General features: G+C 38.5%; 1 protein-coding gene across 2 annotated transcripts in view; it reads right to left on the reverse strand.

The window, feature by feature from the left end:
* VIRMA (vir like m6A methyltransferase associated) overlaps positions 1 to 16,681 on the reverse strand; it is a 57,145-nt gene that overhangs the window by 33,514 nt on the left and 6,950 nt on the right. For both annotated transcript variants that reach the window (XM_080646581.1, XM_080646580.1), the window contains 6 exons: positions 14,053 to 14,168; positions 11,611 to 11,697; positions 9,288 to 9,336; positions 7,623 to 7,791; positions 4,752 to 4,874; positions 430 to 696 (listed from right to left, as the gene is read on the reverse strand). In XM_080646581.1, coding sequence (XP_080502707.1) covers positions 430 to 696; positions 4,752 to 4,764 — 280 coding nt within the window. In that variant the 5' untranslated portion in view covers positions 4,765 to 4,874; positions 7,623 to 7,791; positions 9,288 to 9,336; positions 11,611 to 11,697; positions 14,053 to 14,168. The remainder of the gene's footprint in view (positions 1 to 429; positions 697 to 4,751; positions 4,875 to 7,622; positions 7,792 to 9,287; positions 9,337 to 11,610; positions 11,698 to 14,052; positions 14,169 to 16,681) is intronic.

Below are 16,681 nucleotides of genomic sequence, written 5' to 3' on the forward strand. Positions count from 1 at the left end.
GCCCCACAAACGCCCCACAGAGGGAGGCCCAGGCCACGGCCAGCAGGGTGATCAATCCAGGGCTCCGAGATCGCCCCAAAGAGGGAAGCCCAGGCCACCCTCTGCGGGGATCGATCGGGGGGGGGGGGGGGGGGGGGAGGGGGAAGGGGGTTCCGCAGAACCAGGGAAACAGGGGTGTGTGGTGGCAGAAGCAGGCAGTGCCAGGCCAAGGCGGGTGCAGGCAGGGGGCGGGGCTGCGAGGCAGACAGGGATGCAAGGGCCCTGGCAGCTGGGGCCAGGAGGCAGCCAGGGCTGTTGAAGGCCTACCCTTGCACAAATTTTGTGCATCAAGCCTCTAGTGTTTATTATAAATTCTTTTGCATAGCTCAAACGTACATCAAATTAGCTTCTAGCACTTAAAACCAAAAAGCCCTAGCTAATATAACTCACCTTCTTCATCATCTTCACCTTCTTCCTCTTCATCTTCATCTTCCTCTTCAGGAATACTGTCCACTGTTTGGCGATCATCCTCATCTTCATCCTCTTCTTCCTCTACATCCACATCATCCTCATCATCTTCTCCTTCTTCCTGCTGTTCCTCTTCTACTTCTCCTTCATCAGAATATTGACCTTCTTGGGGAACAGAATTCCGATCAGGAGAAATGGGCTCAAAGTAATCTTCTCTATGTGGAGCATCCTCTTCCTTGTCACCAGACACTGAAAAATTGATTTAAGGCGCAGATTATTTTTTAAAATTTACTTTTCATTTACAGTAGACATACAATAATATTATATTAGTTTCAGGTGTACAGCAGAGTGATTAGATGTTTATATAATTTAAAAAGTGATCACCCTAATAAGTCTAGTTCCTATCTGACACCATACACAGTTATTCCAATAATACTCACTATATTCCCAATGCTGTACTTTATATCCCCATGACCAATTTATAACTGGCAACCTGTACTTCTTAATCCCTTTCACCTTCTTCACCCATTCTCCTAACCCCTCCCATCTAGCGACTAAAAATTTGTTCTAAGTTTATCTTGTTTCTTCATTTATTTGTTTTTAGATTCCACATATAAGTGAAATCATATGGTTTTATTTTTTTCTCTGTCTGACTTAGCACAATACCCTTTAAGTCCATCCATGTTGTTGCAAGTGGCAAGATTTCATTTTATTTTATGGCTGAGTAATATTCCATTGTATATATTTATCATCTCTTCTTTATCCATTTGTCTAACAATGGTCACCTAGATTGCTTCCATATTTTGGCTACTGTAATAATGTTGCAATAAACATGTGGGTGCATATATCTTTTCAAATTAGTGCTTTGGATTTTTTAGGATAAATACCCAGAAGCGGAATTGTTGACTCGGATAGTTCTATTTTTAATTTCTGAGGAACCTCCATACTGTTTTGCAAAGTGGCTGCACTAATTTACATTCCCATCAACTACGCATGGAAGTTCTCTTTTCTTCACATCCTCACCAACACTTGTTGTTTGTTGATTTACTGATGACAGCTATTCTGGCAGGTGGGAGGTGATAGCTCATTGTGGTTTTAATTTGCATTTCCCTGGTAATTAATGTTGAGCAACTTTTCATATGTCTATTGGACATCTGTATGTACTTTTTACAAAAATATCTATTCAGGTCCTCAAGGCACAGATTATTTTAATAGTTTAAATAACATGAGGCAGCAGGATGGAAAATTGCAATTATTTAGTGACATTTTGAATGATTTAGCTTATACTTTTTATAAAAAGCTTGTTTTTAAAAAATATTAAGAATATATACTGTAGGAAAACCAAGATGGCGGCATAAGGTATATACCTGTACGTGCTGCCTCTCACAACCACACCAAAACTACAACTAAAAGACAAAACGTCTATCACCCAGAACCACGGGAAAGCTGGATGAGTAGAAGCTCTACAACTAGAAGGAAAGAGAAAAGAGCATTGAGACGTGCACAAGCACGGAAAAGCTGAGGTACGAAGGCGCGCGAATCGGGCTGGCGGCTCGTGACTGGGTGCGCTGTGTTTTTCAACCCGGAGACACAAGCTCCCAATTACTCTGAACTCCAGTTTCCGGCGAGATTCTGGGGACCCAGACCCCTACGGGGAGAAGCTGGACTGTCTGCCATTGGGTCGGAAAGTGAGGGTGGCTTGCTTGCAGAGGTGCGCGCAGGAATCATTGTTTACTGCGCTGGGGCGCAGGGTGCAGGGATGCGGAAACTCGGAGACGCAGAGACGGCTGACTGGCAGCCATCACTGTTTGCCACGCCCTAGCTAGTGATTCCCTGAGACCCCGCCCCACACAATTTACAAACCCACCCAAGCTCTGCACCCAGGCTTCTGCATATAAATGGCCTGCCCTATCGCAGCTTAACCTAACAAACCGCAGCTCTGGTCAGACAGTTCCAAAACCTCCAAACCCCAAGCAAAGAGGAGAAAACTGTAGTTCTCACTGTAGATCCTGCTGGGTGGCCTCAGACAGTAGCTGACCTGCACCCCATTGGAGATCCAGAAGCCAGTGTACCTAGTGGTCAGTGTGAGATGACACCAGATTGCAACTCCTCACATACATAAGTGACACATTCAAGAGGCAGACTCAGTGAGCACCGAAACCCCAATAAAACAAGTCCTGCTCCATAAGGGTGTCTCCAGCACAGCAGTTCTTCCATTATAGACACAGCGGGTCCTCACAGCCTACCGGCCTGGAGGTCAATTCCTCCCAGTGACACAAACAGCAATCAAGGCTTAACTACAAGACTTTGCACTCAGCCCACTAAGGGGAGCACCAAGAGTGTCCACCTCAGGTGATAGGGGAGGCTGAACCACTGGGCCCTATAGGTCACCTACCACAGAAAACCACCCCATCAACACAGGGAAGCAACCAAAATGCGGAGACAAAGAAACATGTCACGAATGAAAGAAATGGAGGAAAGCAAACTACTGGACATAGAGTTCAAAACCACATTTATAAGGTTACTCAAGAATCTTCTAAAAACCTCTGAGGAACTTAGACCTTTAAGGATCTTAATGAGAATGCCAAAAAAATGGAAAAGGACCAGTCAGAAATTAAGCATGCACTGTCTGAAACAAAGAATAATATACAGAAATTCAACAGTAGACCAAAGGACCCTAAGAATCAAACCAAATATTTGAAATATGAGGAAACAAAAAACACCCAACCAGAAAAAAACAAAAAGAAAAAAGAATCCAAAAATATGAAGATAGTGTAAGGAGCCTCTGGGACAACTTCAAGCGTACCAATATCAGAATTATTGGGGTGCCAGAAGAAGACAGAGAGCAAAATAATGAAAACCTACTAGAAGAAATAATGATAGAAAACTTTCCCTACCTGGTGAAAGAAATAGACTTACAAGTCCAGGAAGCACAGAGAACCCAAACAAGAGGAATCCAAAGAGGACCACACCAAGACACATCATAATTAAAATGCCAAGAGCAAAAGACAAAGAGAGAATCTTGAAAGCAGCAAGAGAAAAACAGTTAGTTACCTACAAGGGAGTATCCCTACCAATGTCAGCTGATTTCTCAACAGAAACTATGCAGGCCACACGGGAGTGGCAAGAAATATTCAAAAGTGATGAACAGCAAGAACCTGCAACCAAGATTACTCTACCCAGCAAAGCTATCATTTAGAATTGAAGGTCAGATAAAGAGCTTCACAGACAAGAAAAAGCTAAAGGAGTTCATCACCACCAAACCAGGATTATATGAAATGCTGAAGGGTATTCTTTAAGAAGAGGAAGAAGAAGAAAAAGGTCAAGATAAAAATTATGAACAACAAAATGACAACAAATACATGCCTATCAACAAGTGAATCTAAAAATCAAGTGAATAAAAAACCCGAAGAACAGAATAAACTGATGAGTATAATAGAATCAGGGGCATAGAAAGGGAGTGGACTGACAATTCTCGGGGGGAAGGGGGTTTGAGGGGTGCGGGAAGAGACTGGACAAAAATCTTACACCTATGGATGAAGAAAGTGGTGGGGGGAAAGGGCATGGGGTGGGGTGGGGAATCAGGTGGAGGGGAGCTATGGGGGGAAAAAAAGAGGAACATCTGTAATAATCTGAACAATAAAGATTTAAAAAAAGAAAAAGAATATATACTGTACAACTTTATATAGTCAAAGTTAATCAAGTATAATATTTTATGTTCTAACACCATAAACTAGTTCTTTTCTTTTTATCTATTAAATATGCAGACTTTTATCTCTTCCACTACATAGTGCTTATTTTTACTGGTACTCTTCTGTGCATAACACTATAACACATTAACACTTTATTTTCAAAGCAATGTTGTGAGAGCTTTAAATGAATTAACTGATTTTTAAAAAATAAGTTCATATGCCAACAAAAAAATATAAAGAATTACACACAATAAGAAAGGGGGAGAACCATTCATCAAGATTTTATTACTAGCATCTAATTTATTTTCTTTAATCAAAAAGCACTATTAACATTGATCAAGAGGGTTAAAAAATACTAGCACTGCCGAAACCGGTTTGGCTCAGTGGATAGAGCGTTGGCCTGTGGACTGAGAGGTCCTGGGTTCGATTCCAGTCAAGGGCATGTACCTTGGTTGCGGGCACATCCCCAGTGGGAGGTGTGCAGGAGGCAGCTGATCGATGTCTCTCTCTCATCGATGTTTCTAACTCTCTATCTCTCTCCCTTCCTCTCTGTAAAAAATCAATAAAATATATTAAAAAAAAAAAAAAAACTAGCACTGATTTTATTTGTACCTGGCAAAGGCATAGGATCATCTTCATCATCATCAGGTGGAGGGGGTCCAGGTGGAGTTCTTGGTCCCCTTGGCTGTGGTCTTGGAGGGCTTCCATTAAACTGATCTTCTTTCTCTCCATCAGCTAGAGTTTAATTAGAGAGAGAAAAAGAACTTTCAAGTTATAAAAGTATAGAGAAATGAATGCATGACAAAAATACTACTCATGATTTGAGTTTTTTATCTTCAGGATTTATTGATCAACTTTTCTGTCCTGATGTCTAATAGAAATTTTACTAATTTATATTAATGAAAGTTAGAGTTTCTGGCTTTCCACATACCAAAATATAATGTGTATACTCTTGCCCTAACCGGTTTGGCTCAGTGGATAGAGCACTGGCCTGCAGAATGAAAGGTCCCAGGTTTGATTCCAGTCAAGGGCATGTACCTTGGTTGCGGGCACATCCCCAGTAGGAGGTGTGCAGGAGGCAGCTGATCGATGTTTCTCTCTCATCTATGTCTCTAACTCTCTATCCCTCTCCCTCCCTCTCTGTAAAAAATCAATAAAATATATTTTTTTAAAAAAATAATAATAATGTGTATACTCTTGGGACATTATCCCAGAGAAATTAACTTATTTTTCCTGCAGGAAGGTGTACATGAATGTTCATACCAGCTTTATGTGCAACAATCAAAAACTGGAAACTACCTAAATATCCTTCAAGGACTGACTGGTTAACTAGACTATAATACATTCATACAATGTAATACAACTCTGCAATAAAAAAAGAATGGACCCAACCGGTTTGGCTCAGTGGATAGAGCGTTGGCCTGCGGACTGAAAGGTCCTAGGTTCGATTCCGGTCAAGGACATGTATCTTGGTTGCGGCACATCCCCAGTAGGAGGTGTGCAGGAGGCAGCTGATCGATGTTTCTCTCTCATCTATGTCTCTAACTCTCTATCTCTCTCCCTCCCTCTCTGTAAAAAATCAATAAAATATATTTTTTTTTAAAAATAATAATAATGTGTATACTCTTGGGACATTATCCCAGAGAAATTAACTTATTTTTCCTGCAGGAAGGTGTACATGAATGTTCATACCAGCTTTATGTGCAACAATCAAAAACTGGAAACTACCTAAATATCCTTCAAGGACTGACTGGTTAACTAGACTATAATACATTCATACAATGTAATACAACTCTGCAATAAAAAAAGAATGGCCCCAACCGGTTTGGATCAGTGGATAGAGTGTTGGCCTGCGGACTGAAAGGTCCTAGGTTCGATTCCGGTCAAGGACATGTATCTTGGTTGCGGCACATCCCCAGTAGGAGGTGTGCAGGAGGCAGCTGATCGATGTTTCTCTCTCATTGATGTTTCCAACTCTCTATCCCGCTCCCTTCCTCTCTGTAAAAAATCAATAAAATATATATTTTTTAAAAAAAGAATGATCTATTAATACATCCAACAAAGAGGATGAAGGGTAAATATAATGCAGTGGTCGGCAAACTCCTCAGTCAACAGAGCAGCAAACTGCGGCTCGCGAGCCGCAGTTTGCTGACCACTGATATAATGGAATATGACCCAGCCACAAGAAACAATAAAATCTTGCTATCTGCAACAAAACAGATGCACCTGGGTACTGTGCTGAGTGAAATGAGTCTGACAGAGAAAGACAAATGCCATTTGGTTTCAGTTATATGTGGAATCTAAAAAATAAAATAAAGTAGTAGACTCAGATACAGAGAACATTTTTACTTTTGCCAGATGGGAGGAGAATTGCAGAGATGGGTGAAAAAGGTGAAGGGATTAAGAAGTACAAACTGGCCCTAGCCAGTTTTGCTCAGTGGATAGAGCATCGGCCTGCGGACTAAAGGATTCTGGGTTCAATTCGGCTAAGGGCACATGCTCGGGTTGCAGGCTCGATCCCCCCCAGTAGGGGGCATGCAAGAGTCAGCCAATCAATGATTCTCTCTTATTGATGTTTCTCTCTCTTCCTCTTTGAAATAAAAAAAAAAAAGGAGGGGGGGTCAGGGGTGATTGTTCTAAGTTTCTAAAAACTTAAAAGACAACCAAATGCTTGATTGGATTGTGGTTCTGGAAAAATAAGAAGCTTAAAAAAAAAAAAGAAGTACAAACTGGCGGTTGCAGAATAATCATGGGGATATAAAGTACAACATAGAGAATATAGTCAATAGTATTGAATTAAGTATGTATGGTGTCAGATGGGTACAAGATTTATTAGGGTGATCACTTTGTGGGTTATATAAATAAGTCACTGGCTTGTACACCTGAAACTAATAATATTACGTGTCAACTGTAATTGAAAAATAAATAATTATTTTTTTAAATGAGTATCCCAAAAATATATAACAAATGTATTGCCTATTGTTCAATTCTTTTTTTTTAATGTTTTTATTGATTTTAGAGAGAGGAAGGGAGAGGGATAGAAAGACACAAACATTAATGAGAGAGCAACATCATTGATCAGCTGCCTCCTGCACAGCCCCTACTGGGAATCAAGCCTGGAAGCCCTGACCAGGAATCGAACCATGACCTCCTGGCTCAACTACTGAGCAACACCAGCCAGGCTTCTTCAATTCTTTTAGAGATAATTTTTATAGTAAACTATGAATAACTACTTGATTACATTATCATTTATATATTTAAATTTTAAAAAATAATTTTAAAAGCACTGTAGGGAAAAAGAGGAAGAAAATAACATGTAACCACTTTAATATAAAAAGAAACTCTTATAGGAAAGAATGGGAGACTGACAAATACCTTGTCAAGTCTAAAGCAAGGTTCAAAAGATAGAAGAGCTCTTTAAATTACCTTTTCCTGCTATAATGAACATAAATGTCACTGACAAAAGCAAGTTTAAATTCTCACCATGTTTTGGATTCTTTTTCAAACTTGGTTGTGGTTGAGGAGGTGGTGGAGGTGGAGGTGGTGGTGGTGGAGAGTCTCTGTCATGACTTATCACTCTATCCACTGATCCGTATATTGCCAGTGTCAGACAATTATACCAGCCTCTTAGCACCAAACCATCAGTATTCACCTGATTTGTTAGAGGGAAATATCTTTCAAATTAATGTTTTAGTATGCTGGAAATAAATTGATATCAAATTACTTTATGGTTCAACTAAAGTCCTTAAAAGTATGCTGAAAATGCAAAGGTCAATATTGGTGAAAATTCACCCAGAGGCACAGCTTTTATATGGCCCTCTAGAGTTACCATCTCTAACCGTGTCTTAAGAACATCACCAGTCCCACGCCATATGTGAATCCTGTTCAAAAAGCATTAACAGATTCCTAACTAAGGGATTAGAAATGAGAATGAAATTAGGTGGGAGTTATTGCCAATTAATTAAACCCCAATAGTTACAGGGGTCATGGAGGTGCACCAAAGTATAAATTGTGCTCAGCCTCAACATTTATAAAGTCCATAATATTGTATAGCATTCTTTTTACATGCCCAACTCAAACATGCACGTAATATTTTATGTACCCATGTTGTACTTAAAAAGCATTAAACAAATTGTTTTTGCAAAACTTTCTCCTAAAATGATCAAAGACTTTATCAGTGACATTAATCTTCAATACTCTTATAAAATAAAAATAACAGTTTTTTCCAGAACTTATCTACATTAATTCCTCTATATTCACAATAACCATGAGAGGTAGTCAGAGCAAATATTATCAACAAATAAGAAAATTAGAGTGTTAGTAGAAAAACTTGGACTAGCCCCTGACTTCTGAGTTCCCTTTACACTCTACCATGTTAGGTAAAAATGAAGTAATAAGTGGTAATATAACCCCTTCTAGAGGTACAATAAGGAACAAATTATTATTCTCCTGGCTAACTCTAGCAAACTCCAGTAAAGGGAAACTGGGGACAAGAAAAAGGCTTAAAGACTATGCCCAAGGATTGACAGACTCTAAACAGAAATCCATTTAGAAGGAAGATAAAGAAATAAGGAAGGAAATGTTTTGTCTAAACAGGGCGCAGAGGATTAAACACCCATACCCCACCAAAAACAAACAGTGTGCTGAGTAATTTCAAACTAGATCACAATTATTTTTGCATTTAAGATCTTCCATGATTCAGATCTAGATGCTTCTAAAATGGCATTTGGTATATCAAGAAAAAAGGCATACTTTTGGTATGAAAGGAAGAAATACGAAATATGTATTTTTTAGGAAACCTTAACTAAGGCACAATAGTGTTTAATATTTTTATTCTGCAAATAAGATGACCTATTTATCATCTTCTGAATTTGCCCACCTAAATATAAGAAGGGAAAGCACAGATGCTGACCTCTTCCTGACTCAAATATAAAATTAGGAGAAAAAAAAGCTTTATAGGTCGAGAATGACATTACAATGTCTTTGCTCCATTTTAAAATAGTTTCTGGATACAAGAGGAATCAAAGAAGTAATGGTAATATTCCACAAATAAGCTGACAATCTGCATCACTGGTTTACTTGGACCAAAAACTCTGAATGGAGGTGAAAACAAACAGTAACAAATTGAAAAATGATTTCCACAATTACCTTTGAGTTGGGTCTAAAGATAATGGACGTATTCTCATCATATTCCAGGCTGCCAAAAGAGTAGGAATAAACATATAGGCTCAAATACTGAACATTACAGTTCATGAAGAAGTCTTCCTATTTTCATATATTTTAATAAAACCATGCTAAATTTTCATTTTAATAAACTACAATGTTTGGGTTTTATTTACTCCCCCCAAAGTGTTCTGTGTTTTGTTTTGTTTTTAAGTATAAAACAAACCCTCCAGAGATTCTAATGTAATTGATTTGGGGTGAGTGTAGGTATCAGTATTTTTGAAAAATCCCCCAAGCAATTCTAATGTACAGCCAGAGTAAAAAACCATAGCATTATAGTCTTCAAAAAATTTACTATACTGGGACCAAAATTTAAAAAGGCACCTATTTTTATCAAATAGATACTGACATAAGAAAAACATTCTACAATATTAAAAATTAGCTGCTTCAGATTATCAAGCTTCCCATCATTTAAAAGGTTAAATTATCAATATAATTTAATAATAATCAATGAAAGACTAAGTCTAAAAAAAAACCTGTTAATTCCTAATAAACATAGAAATGTTTCCTTTTTTCCTGCCTTTTACATTTTTTATTTCATAAATAAATTCTAAGTAAACCCATTTAATGGTCAATTATTTTGCAGATATCAAAGCAACTAGTTTTAATAATACTTACATGTATTAAATAATCAAAAAGTAATTACCTATTAACAAAATTCTCATTGGAATTTTAAATTATGTGATATCCTATCTAATAAAAGAGTAATATGCAGATTGGCCATCACTCCAACACACAAGATGGCTGCCTCCATGTGGTCAAAGATCCTGCCCACATGTGGACACAAGATGGCCAGTAAGGGAGGGAAGTTGGGAGAGACCAGGCCTGCAAGGGAGGGCAGTTGGGGGAGATCAAGCCTGCAGGGGAGGGCAGTTAGGGGTGACCAGGCCTCCAGGGGAGGGCAGTTAGTGGAAAACAAGCTGGCAGGGGAGCAGTTAGGCATCAATCAGGCTGGCAGGGGAGTGGTTAGGGCAGCCGTGGGCAAACTACAGCCCGCGGGCCAGATCCGGCCCGTTCGGCTGTTCTATCCGGCCCACGGAGCCGAAAGAGCAGAGGGTTCTCTTGCTCTCCCCACCGCTCCTTTACTTTGAATTTATATTAGTTCACACAAACACTCCATCCATGCTTTTGTTCCGGCCCTCCGGTCCAGTTTAAGAACCCATTGTGGCCCTCGAGTCAAAAAGTTTGCCCACCCCTGGGTTAGGGGGTGATCAGGCTGGCAAGCAGAAGTGGTTAGGGGCAATCAGGAAGGCAGGCAGGCACGCAGTTGGGAGCCAGCAGTCCTGGATTGTGAGAGGGCTGTCCGACTGCCCGTTTAGGCCCGATCCTAGTGGACATCCCTCGATGGGAGGGGTCCCAGATTGGAGACGGTGCAGGCTGGGCTGAGGGACAGCAGCCCCCGTGCACGAATTTCATGCACTGGGCCTCTAGTCATATATATAAAAGCCTAAGCAACCAAATGACCGAATGACCGAACAACTGAACAACCAAACGACTGGTTCGCCGGTCACTATGACGCACACTGAACACCAAGGGGCAGACGCTCAACTCAAGAGCTGCCCCCTGGTGGTCAGTGCACTCCACAGTCAACTTCTCATGGCCCCTCCCCGCTGCTGGCCAAACTCTCATGTCCCCGATTGGCCCCAATCGCTGGCCAGACTGAGGGACCCCACCTGTGCATGAATTCATGCACAGGGCCTCCAGTAGTTTAATAAGAATCAAAGGCAATCTTTTCCAAATTAGGTTATTATCAAATCATGATATGTATAAGAAATGAACACACCCATAAAAAGCAAACAAAAGATGGCTAATGTTTCACACAGTTAAAATTTTACTTTGTAGCCCTAACTGGTTTGGCTCAGTGGATAGAGTGTCTGCCTGCGGACTCAAGGGTCCCAGGTTCTATTCCGGTCAAGGGCATGTACCTTGGTTGCGGGCACATACCCAGTAGGGAGTGTGCAGGAGGCAGCTGATCGATGTTTCTCTCTCATCGATGTTTCTAACTGTCTATCCCTCTCCCTTCCTCTCTGTAAAAAAATCAATAAAATATATTTAAAAAATTTTTTACTTTGTAAATAAACTCAACATCTTCTTAGGAGCATGTTACTTCTTTAATATTGCCAACTGATAAAATTAAATCCTGGGTTCTGGGGTCTACCACCAAATATATCCTTCGTCTATCTAAAAAATGAAAAGGCTTGCTTACTAATTCATGAGTTTCTGGTGAAATTACCCAGTAGGTACATACCTTCCCAATCTATCGAAAACAGGGGCACTTGGTTTGCTTACATTGTTAAAGAATAAGTCTAACTGAAATGTGTGCGGAGATGTCTCCCTGTGAATAAAACAAAATTAAAATGTCAGCCTTTGCAATAAACAGTTCAAATTATAACAACAAAAAAATAGTAATAAATGCAAATTTAAGATATATTCTAGAATTAAGATATAATATTCCTACGATTTAAATAACTCTTGAGGACTCCATGTTTGACCTGAGCACCTCAAAGAGAGGATCTCCTGGCAAGGAACTGAAATCTCCTGCCAACAGGAGAATTCAAAACAAACTCTCCAGCCCTAGTCAAATCTTTGGACTCTGCAACCAGGCCCAAATATTAACCATAACCTCAAGAGGAAACTTGAGCCAACTATGCTACTCCCTGATTCCGGACGCTCAGAAATAGTGAGATAATAAATGTTTTACTGTTTTACGCTGCTAAACTCATTTAATTTGTTATGCAGCAATATATAACTAATAGACCATTCTTAACAAAAAGCAATACAATTACAGTAGACTGCAGAATACACTATCATTGCTCCTTTTCCTTCTACAAATATCTCCCTCTATAGGAAAAGTAGGAAGAAAAGAAATTATAAAAAACATTAATTTTTTATTTCCTTAAACATAGAAAAAAAGATAGTCAATCATAATGATTTCTCAGTTTAAACATTAAACAGTCTTACTGCTTTGCTTTGCATTTGTTTTACTTTTGAATGACCTGAAAATATGTGAAGATTTTATATCACAATTATGAAAAAATGAGTCCTTAACTTTGAATCTGTAGCATAACACTTACCACTAAGTAGCTGATTTAACTCCCCATAACAGAAAATGAGCTATCACAGCATGCACATAATGAAATGTGGTATTGATACATAAGTTTAATGCCTAGGCTATATGCTAAAAATTCATAGTTGTATTTATTATATATATTCATGTTTCTACAACCAAAATTTAGTTTAGATCTCCAATTCATGTAATTAGAGTCAAAAGATGAATATTCATATTACAAAGATCAAATTCCTGTTTTATGTCAGTTGTTATAAAATTATCAGCAATTAATTATTTCATGTTAGTGACCATGTGTTACATTTTATTTCCAACAGAGCCTAAAAAAACAGAAGCTTCAAATAACAACTTGCTAAGTACAACTAATGGCTAATGTGAAGCTACATATTTTTAAAAAGACAAATGTACCAGGCTAAGAAGATTGCCAATAAGTCAGGAAAACTGATTACTATTAAAATAGTATTAAAAATATAATTACATAATAAAAATATATTTCTAAATATTCAGACTAATTCTTATTTATTTTCAAGGAAAAAAGGTTAAAAATACTTCATCTACTACATTATGCTACCCTAGAATATTTTGGGAAATGACTATAAACCTATTTCCACTAATTTAAAGAAAAATGAATGAAGAAGAAAAATTTTAAACTAATACTTAGGCCAAATAATTACTCTTTTTAAGTTTATAATAATAATATATGAATTATATAGAAAACCTAGAGTCAATTTACAATGCAACATAAAGATTTAGGATTTATTTTGTTGATATTTTTATTTATAAAATATTATCTTAAAATTTTGCATTTAAAAATATGCTTCTTTTGATATAGGACCAAGACCTTTGCTTTCAACTATGACAGGGAATACAAAGATCTTATAGCAAAATTTATATTCACTTGTCTTTAACAAGTGTTTCCAAAACGTTACATTGAACTTTTAGAGCAACAGTTCTTCACAATTAAAATGCTTTTATTTATATAACATTTAACTAAATTACATAATTCAAATAGCAAAGACAACTCGTATAAAGAGCGTTAGGAACAAACACAACTGAGGCTTGGGAAGCATATAACTCAACTGGCAGAAGCTGAGTGTGCAGAAGTTTTATAATCAATAAACGCTGAAATTTATCAAAAGCTTTTGCTGCATTTATCAAGATCACTATGAAAGAGTTCTATTTAGTCAATACAATGAGTTACATTGACAGAATTTCTAAATCTAAATCATTCTTACTCGATCCAATATTTGTAACATATTGATGGATTTAGTTATATATACTGTTTATGTTGTTTAGGATTTTTACATATTGTTCATAAGCAAAATGGACTTATAGTTACCTTTCCTTATGCTGTCTTTATCCGACTTAAGGTGATACCAGCCTAATAAAATGAGTTAGGAAGTTTCCCTCTCTCATTTTTCTAAAACTTATAATAAAACATTAATTTTCTTTCCTTTGGGGGGAAAAATGTTTCTACTGAAATCTATACAATTTTTTAAACCAATGTCACCCCAATAAATTCAATAAAAAAAAAATTTTAAATACATAAATTACCCAAAAAAATAAACATGTTACTAGGAAAACCTTTAGTCAAAAATACTTTTAAAAGGAAAGCTGACTTACCCGTATGCTCTATTGTCAGGCAGGTTGCTATGGGCTCTTACTCCTGGGGGTATGACCCGGACTTCATTAATATAAACCACACATGGAAAACGAACCACATCTATATGAGAACTTTGCTTTAAAAAGGGGAGGGGGAAGGACATACTGTAAGTAAAACACAGTCTAAGTCAAAATTTACTCATCTTAAAAGAAATTATTCATCTTCAATTTGTTTCATTCAGAATGTCACAAATAATCTTAAACTCCTTATCATTAAAACATTGCTATTATATTACTTATAATACTATATAAATCATTTTTTTTAAATAGCTGAAGATAAAATGTACCCAGTTAAATCTTTCCATTTGTATAACATCTTCTACAGTGTATTTTCCTCCCTGATGTTTTGCTTAGGCCAATACAGACTACAATCCCTTACTGGAAACCTCTAAAGTCACTGAACCTTTTAGAATCCTGACTTTTTTCAGATCTTCAAAAAGATAATATAATACAAATACTGCTTATTACTTAACACCCACAGTGGCTTCTGAGACAGTACCTTTTCATCAAAACATTAATATTTCTGTAGTTACACATATAAACATTCACACTAAATAAAGATTCAAACTAGCATCATGTCAGTTAGATCAGACTACATGCTCAAATGAATTCAGGGCAGATTTTTCTAGCATTTTAGAATTTCTGAATTATACATAAGGGATTGTGAATCTGTATTTAAATTAGCTTAATCTCTTAAATTTAACGCACTAACTAATATCAAGGCACAGCATAGTTAAGGCAAACCCTCTCTGAAATTTAAAAAAGAAAAAAATACACAAATTAAGTTTATCGTAATAAAAGAAATGGATAGCATAAATTTAGTATATACTTATTTCTTTCTATCAATTGACATAAGATCAAACAAATGAAGCTCTTATGATCAATAATTTTAAAAGAGGGAGAAACCAAGATGGTGGCATAGGTGAACACCTAAACTGCTGCCTCGCACAATTTCAAAACTACAGCTAAAAGACAGAACGGACATCACCCAGAACCACAGGAAAGCTGGCTGAATGGAAATTCTACAACTAGAAGGAAAGAGAGGGGCACATGGAGACTCAGAGGAGCTGCAAAAGGCTGAGGTACGGAGACACGCGCAAAGAGGACTGGCGGCTGAGTGCGTGGCTAGCTTTCTCTAGCGGGAGAGAGACGGAAGCTCCCGACTACACTGAATCCCAGTTCCAACTGCACTGAACCCCAGTTCCGGGCAAGACCCTGGGGACCCAGACTCATACAGGGCGAGTCTGGACTGTCGGGAAAAGAGAGGAGTGCACCAAAACTCAGGGGAGCCGCGAAAGGCAGAGGTCTGGATGTGCGCGCAGAAAGAACTGACTGCTGAGTGTGCTGCTGGCATTCTCTAGCGGGAGGAAGACAGAAGCACCCAACTGCGCTGAACTCCAGTTCCAGGCGAGAATCTGGGAATCCAGATCCATATGTAACTACAGAAACTGGACTGTCTGGCAGCGGACGAAACTCGAGGGCAGCTTTCTCTCAGAGGTGCTTGCAGCGATTACCGAGGGACACTGAGACCCAGGGGCCTCATAGGGCAGGGCTGACGGGAAGCCAAGGCTGTCTGCTCTGCCCTGAGACTTTGCCCCATCCAAGCTGAGCACAGAGGCTTTTGCAATTTTGCAAGTCTTGTCTCATAAGGGTGTCTCCAGCACAGAAGTTCTCCCATCATAGACACAGCTGATCCTCACAGCCAATTGGCCTGGAGGTCAATTCCTCCCAGTGATACCAACAACAATCAAGACTTAACTACAACAAGGCTGTACACACAGTCCACAAAGGGGTGCACCAAGAGTGTCCACCTCAGGTAACTGGGGAGGCTGAGGCACTGGGCCATATAGGACACCTAGCACACAAAGCTACTCTACCAACTCAGGAAAGCAGCGAAAATGCGGAGACAAAGAAACAGATCACAAATGAAAGAAATGGAGGAAAGCAAATGACTGGATATAGAGTTCAAAACCACGGTTATAAGGTTCTTCAAGAATTTCCTAGAAAAGGCCGATAAATTTAGCGAGAACCTCGAGGATATGAAAAAGGACCAACTAGAAATTAAACATACACTGACTGAAATAAAAAATATTATACAGAGACCTAACAGCAGACTAGAGGACCGCAAAAATCAAGTCAAAGATTTGAAATACAAAGAAGCAAAAAACACTCAGCCGGAAAAGAAAAAAGAATCCAAAAATTTGAAGATAGTGTAAGGAGCCTCTGGGACAACTTTAAGCGTACCAACATCAGAATTATGGGGGTGCCAGAAGAAGAGAGAGAGCAAGATACTGAAAACCTATTTGAAGAAATAATAACTGAAAACTTCCCCCACCTGGTGAAAGAAATAGACTTACAAGTCCAGGAAGTGCACAGAACCCCAAACAAAAGGAATCCAAAGAGGACCACACCAAGACACATCATAATTAAAATGCCAAGGGCAAAAGACAAAGAGAGAATCTTGAAAGCAGCAAGAGAAAAACAGTTAGTTACCTACAAGGGAGTATCCCTACCAATGTCAGCTGATTTCTCAATAGAAACTATGCAGGCCAGACGCGAGTGGCAAGAAATATTCACAGTGATGAATAGC

The sequence above is a fragment of the Plecotus auritus genome, assembly GCF_963455305.1.
Source record: "Plecotus auritus genome assembly, chromosome: 11".
Classification (NCBI taxonomy): domain Eukaryota; kingdom Metazoa; phylum Chordata; class Mammalia; order Chiroptera; family Vespertilionidae; genus Plecotus; species Plecotus auritus.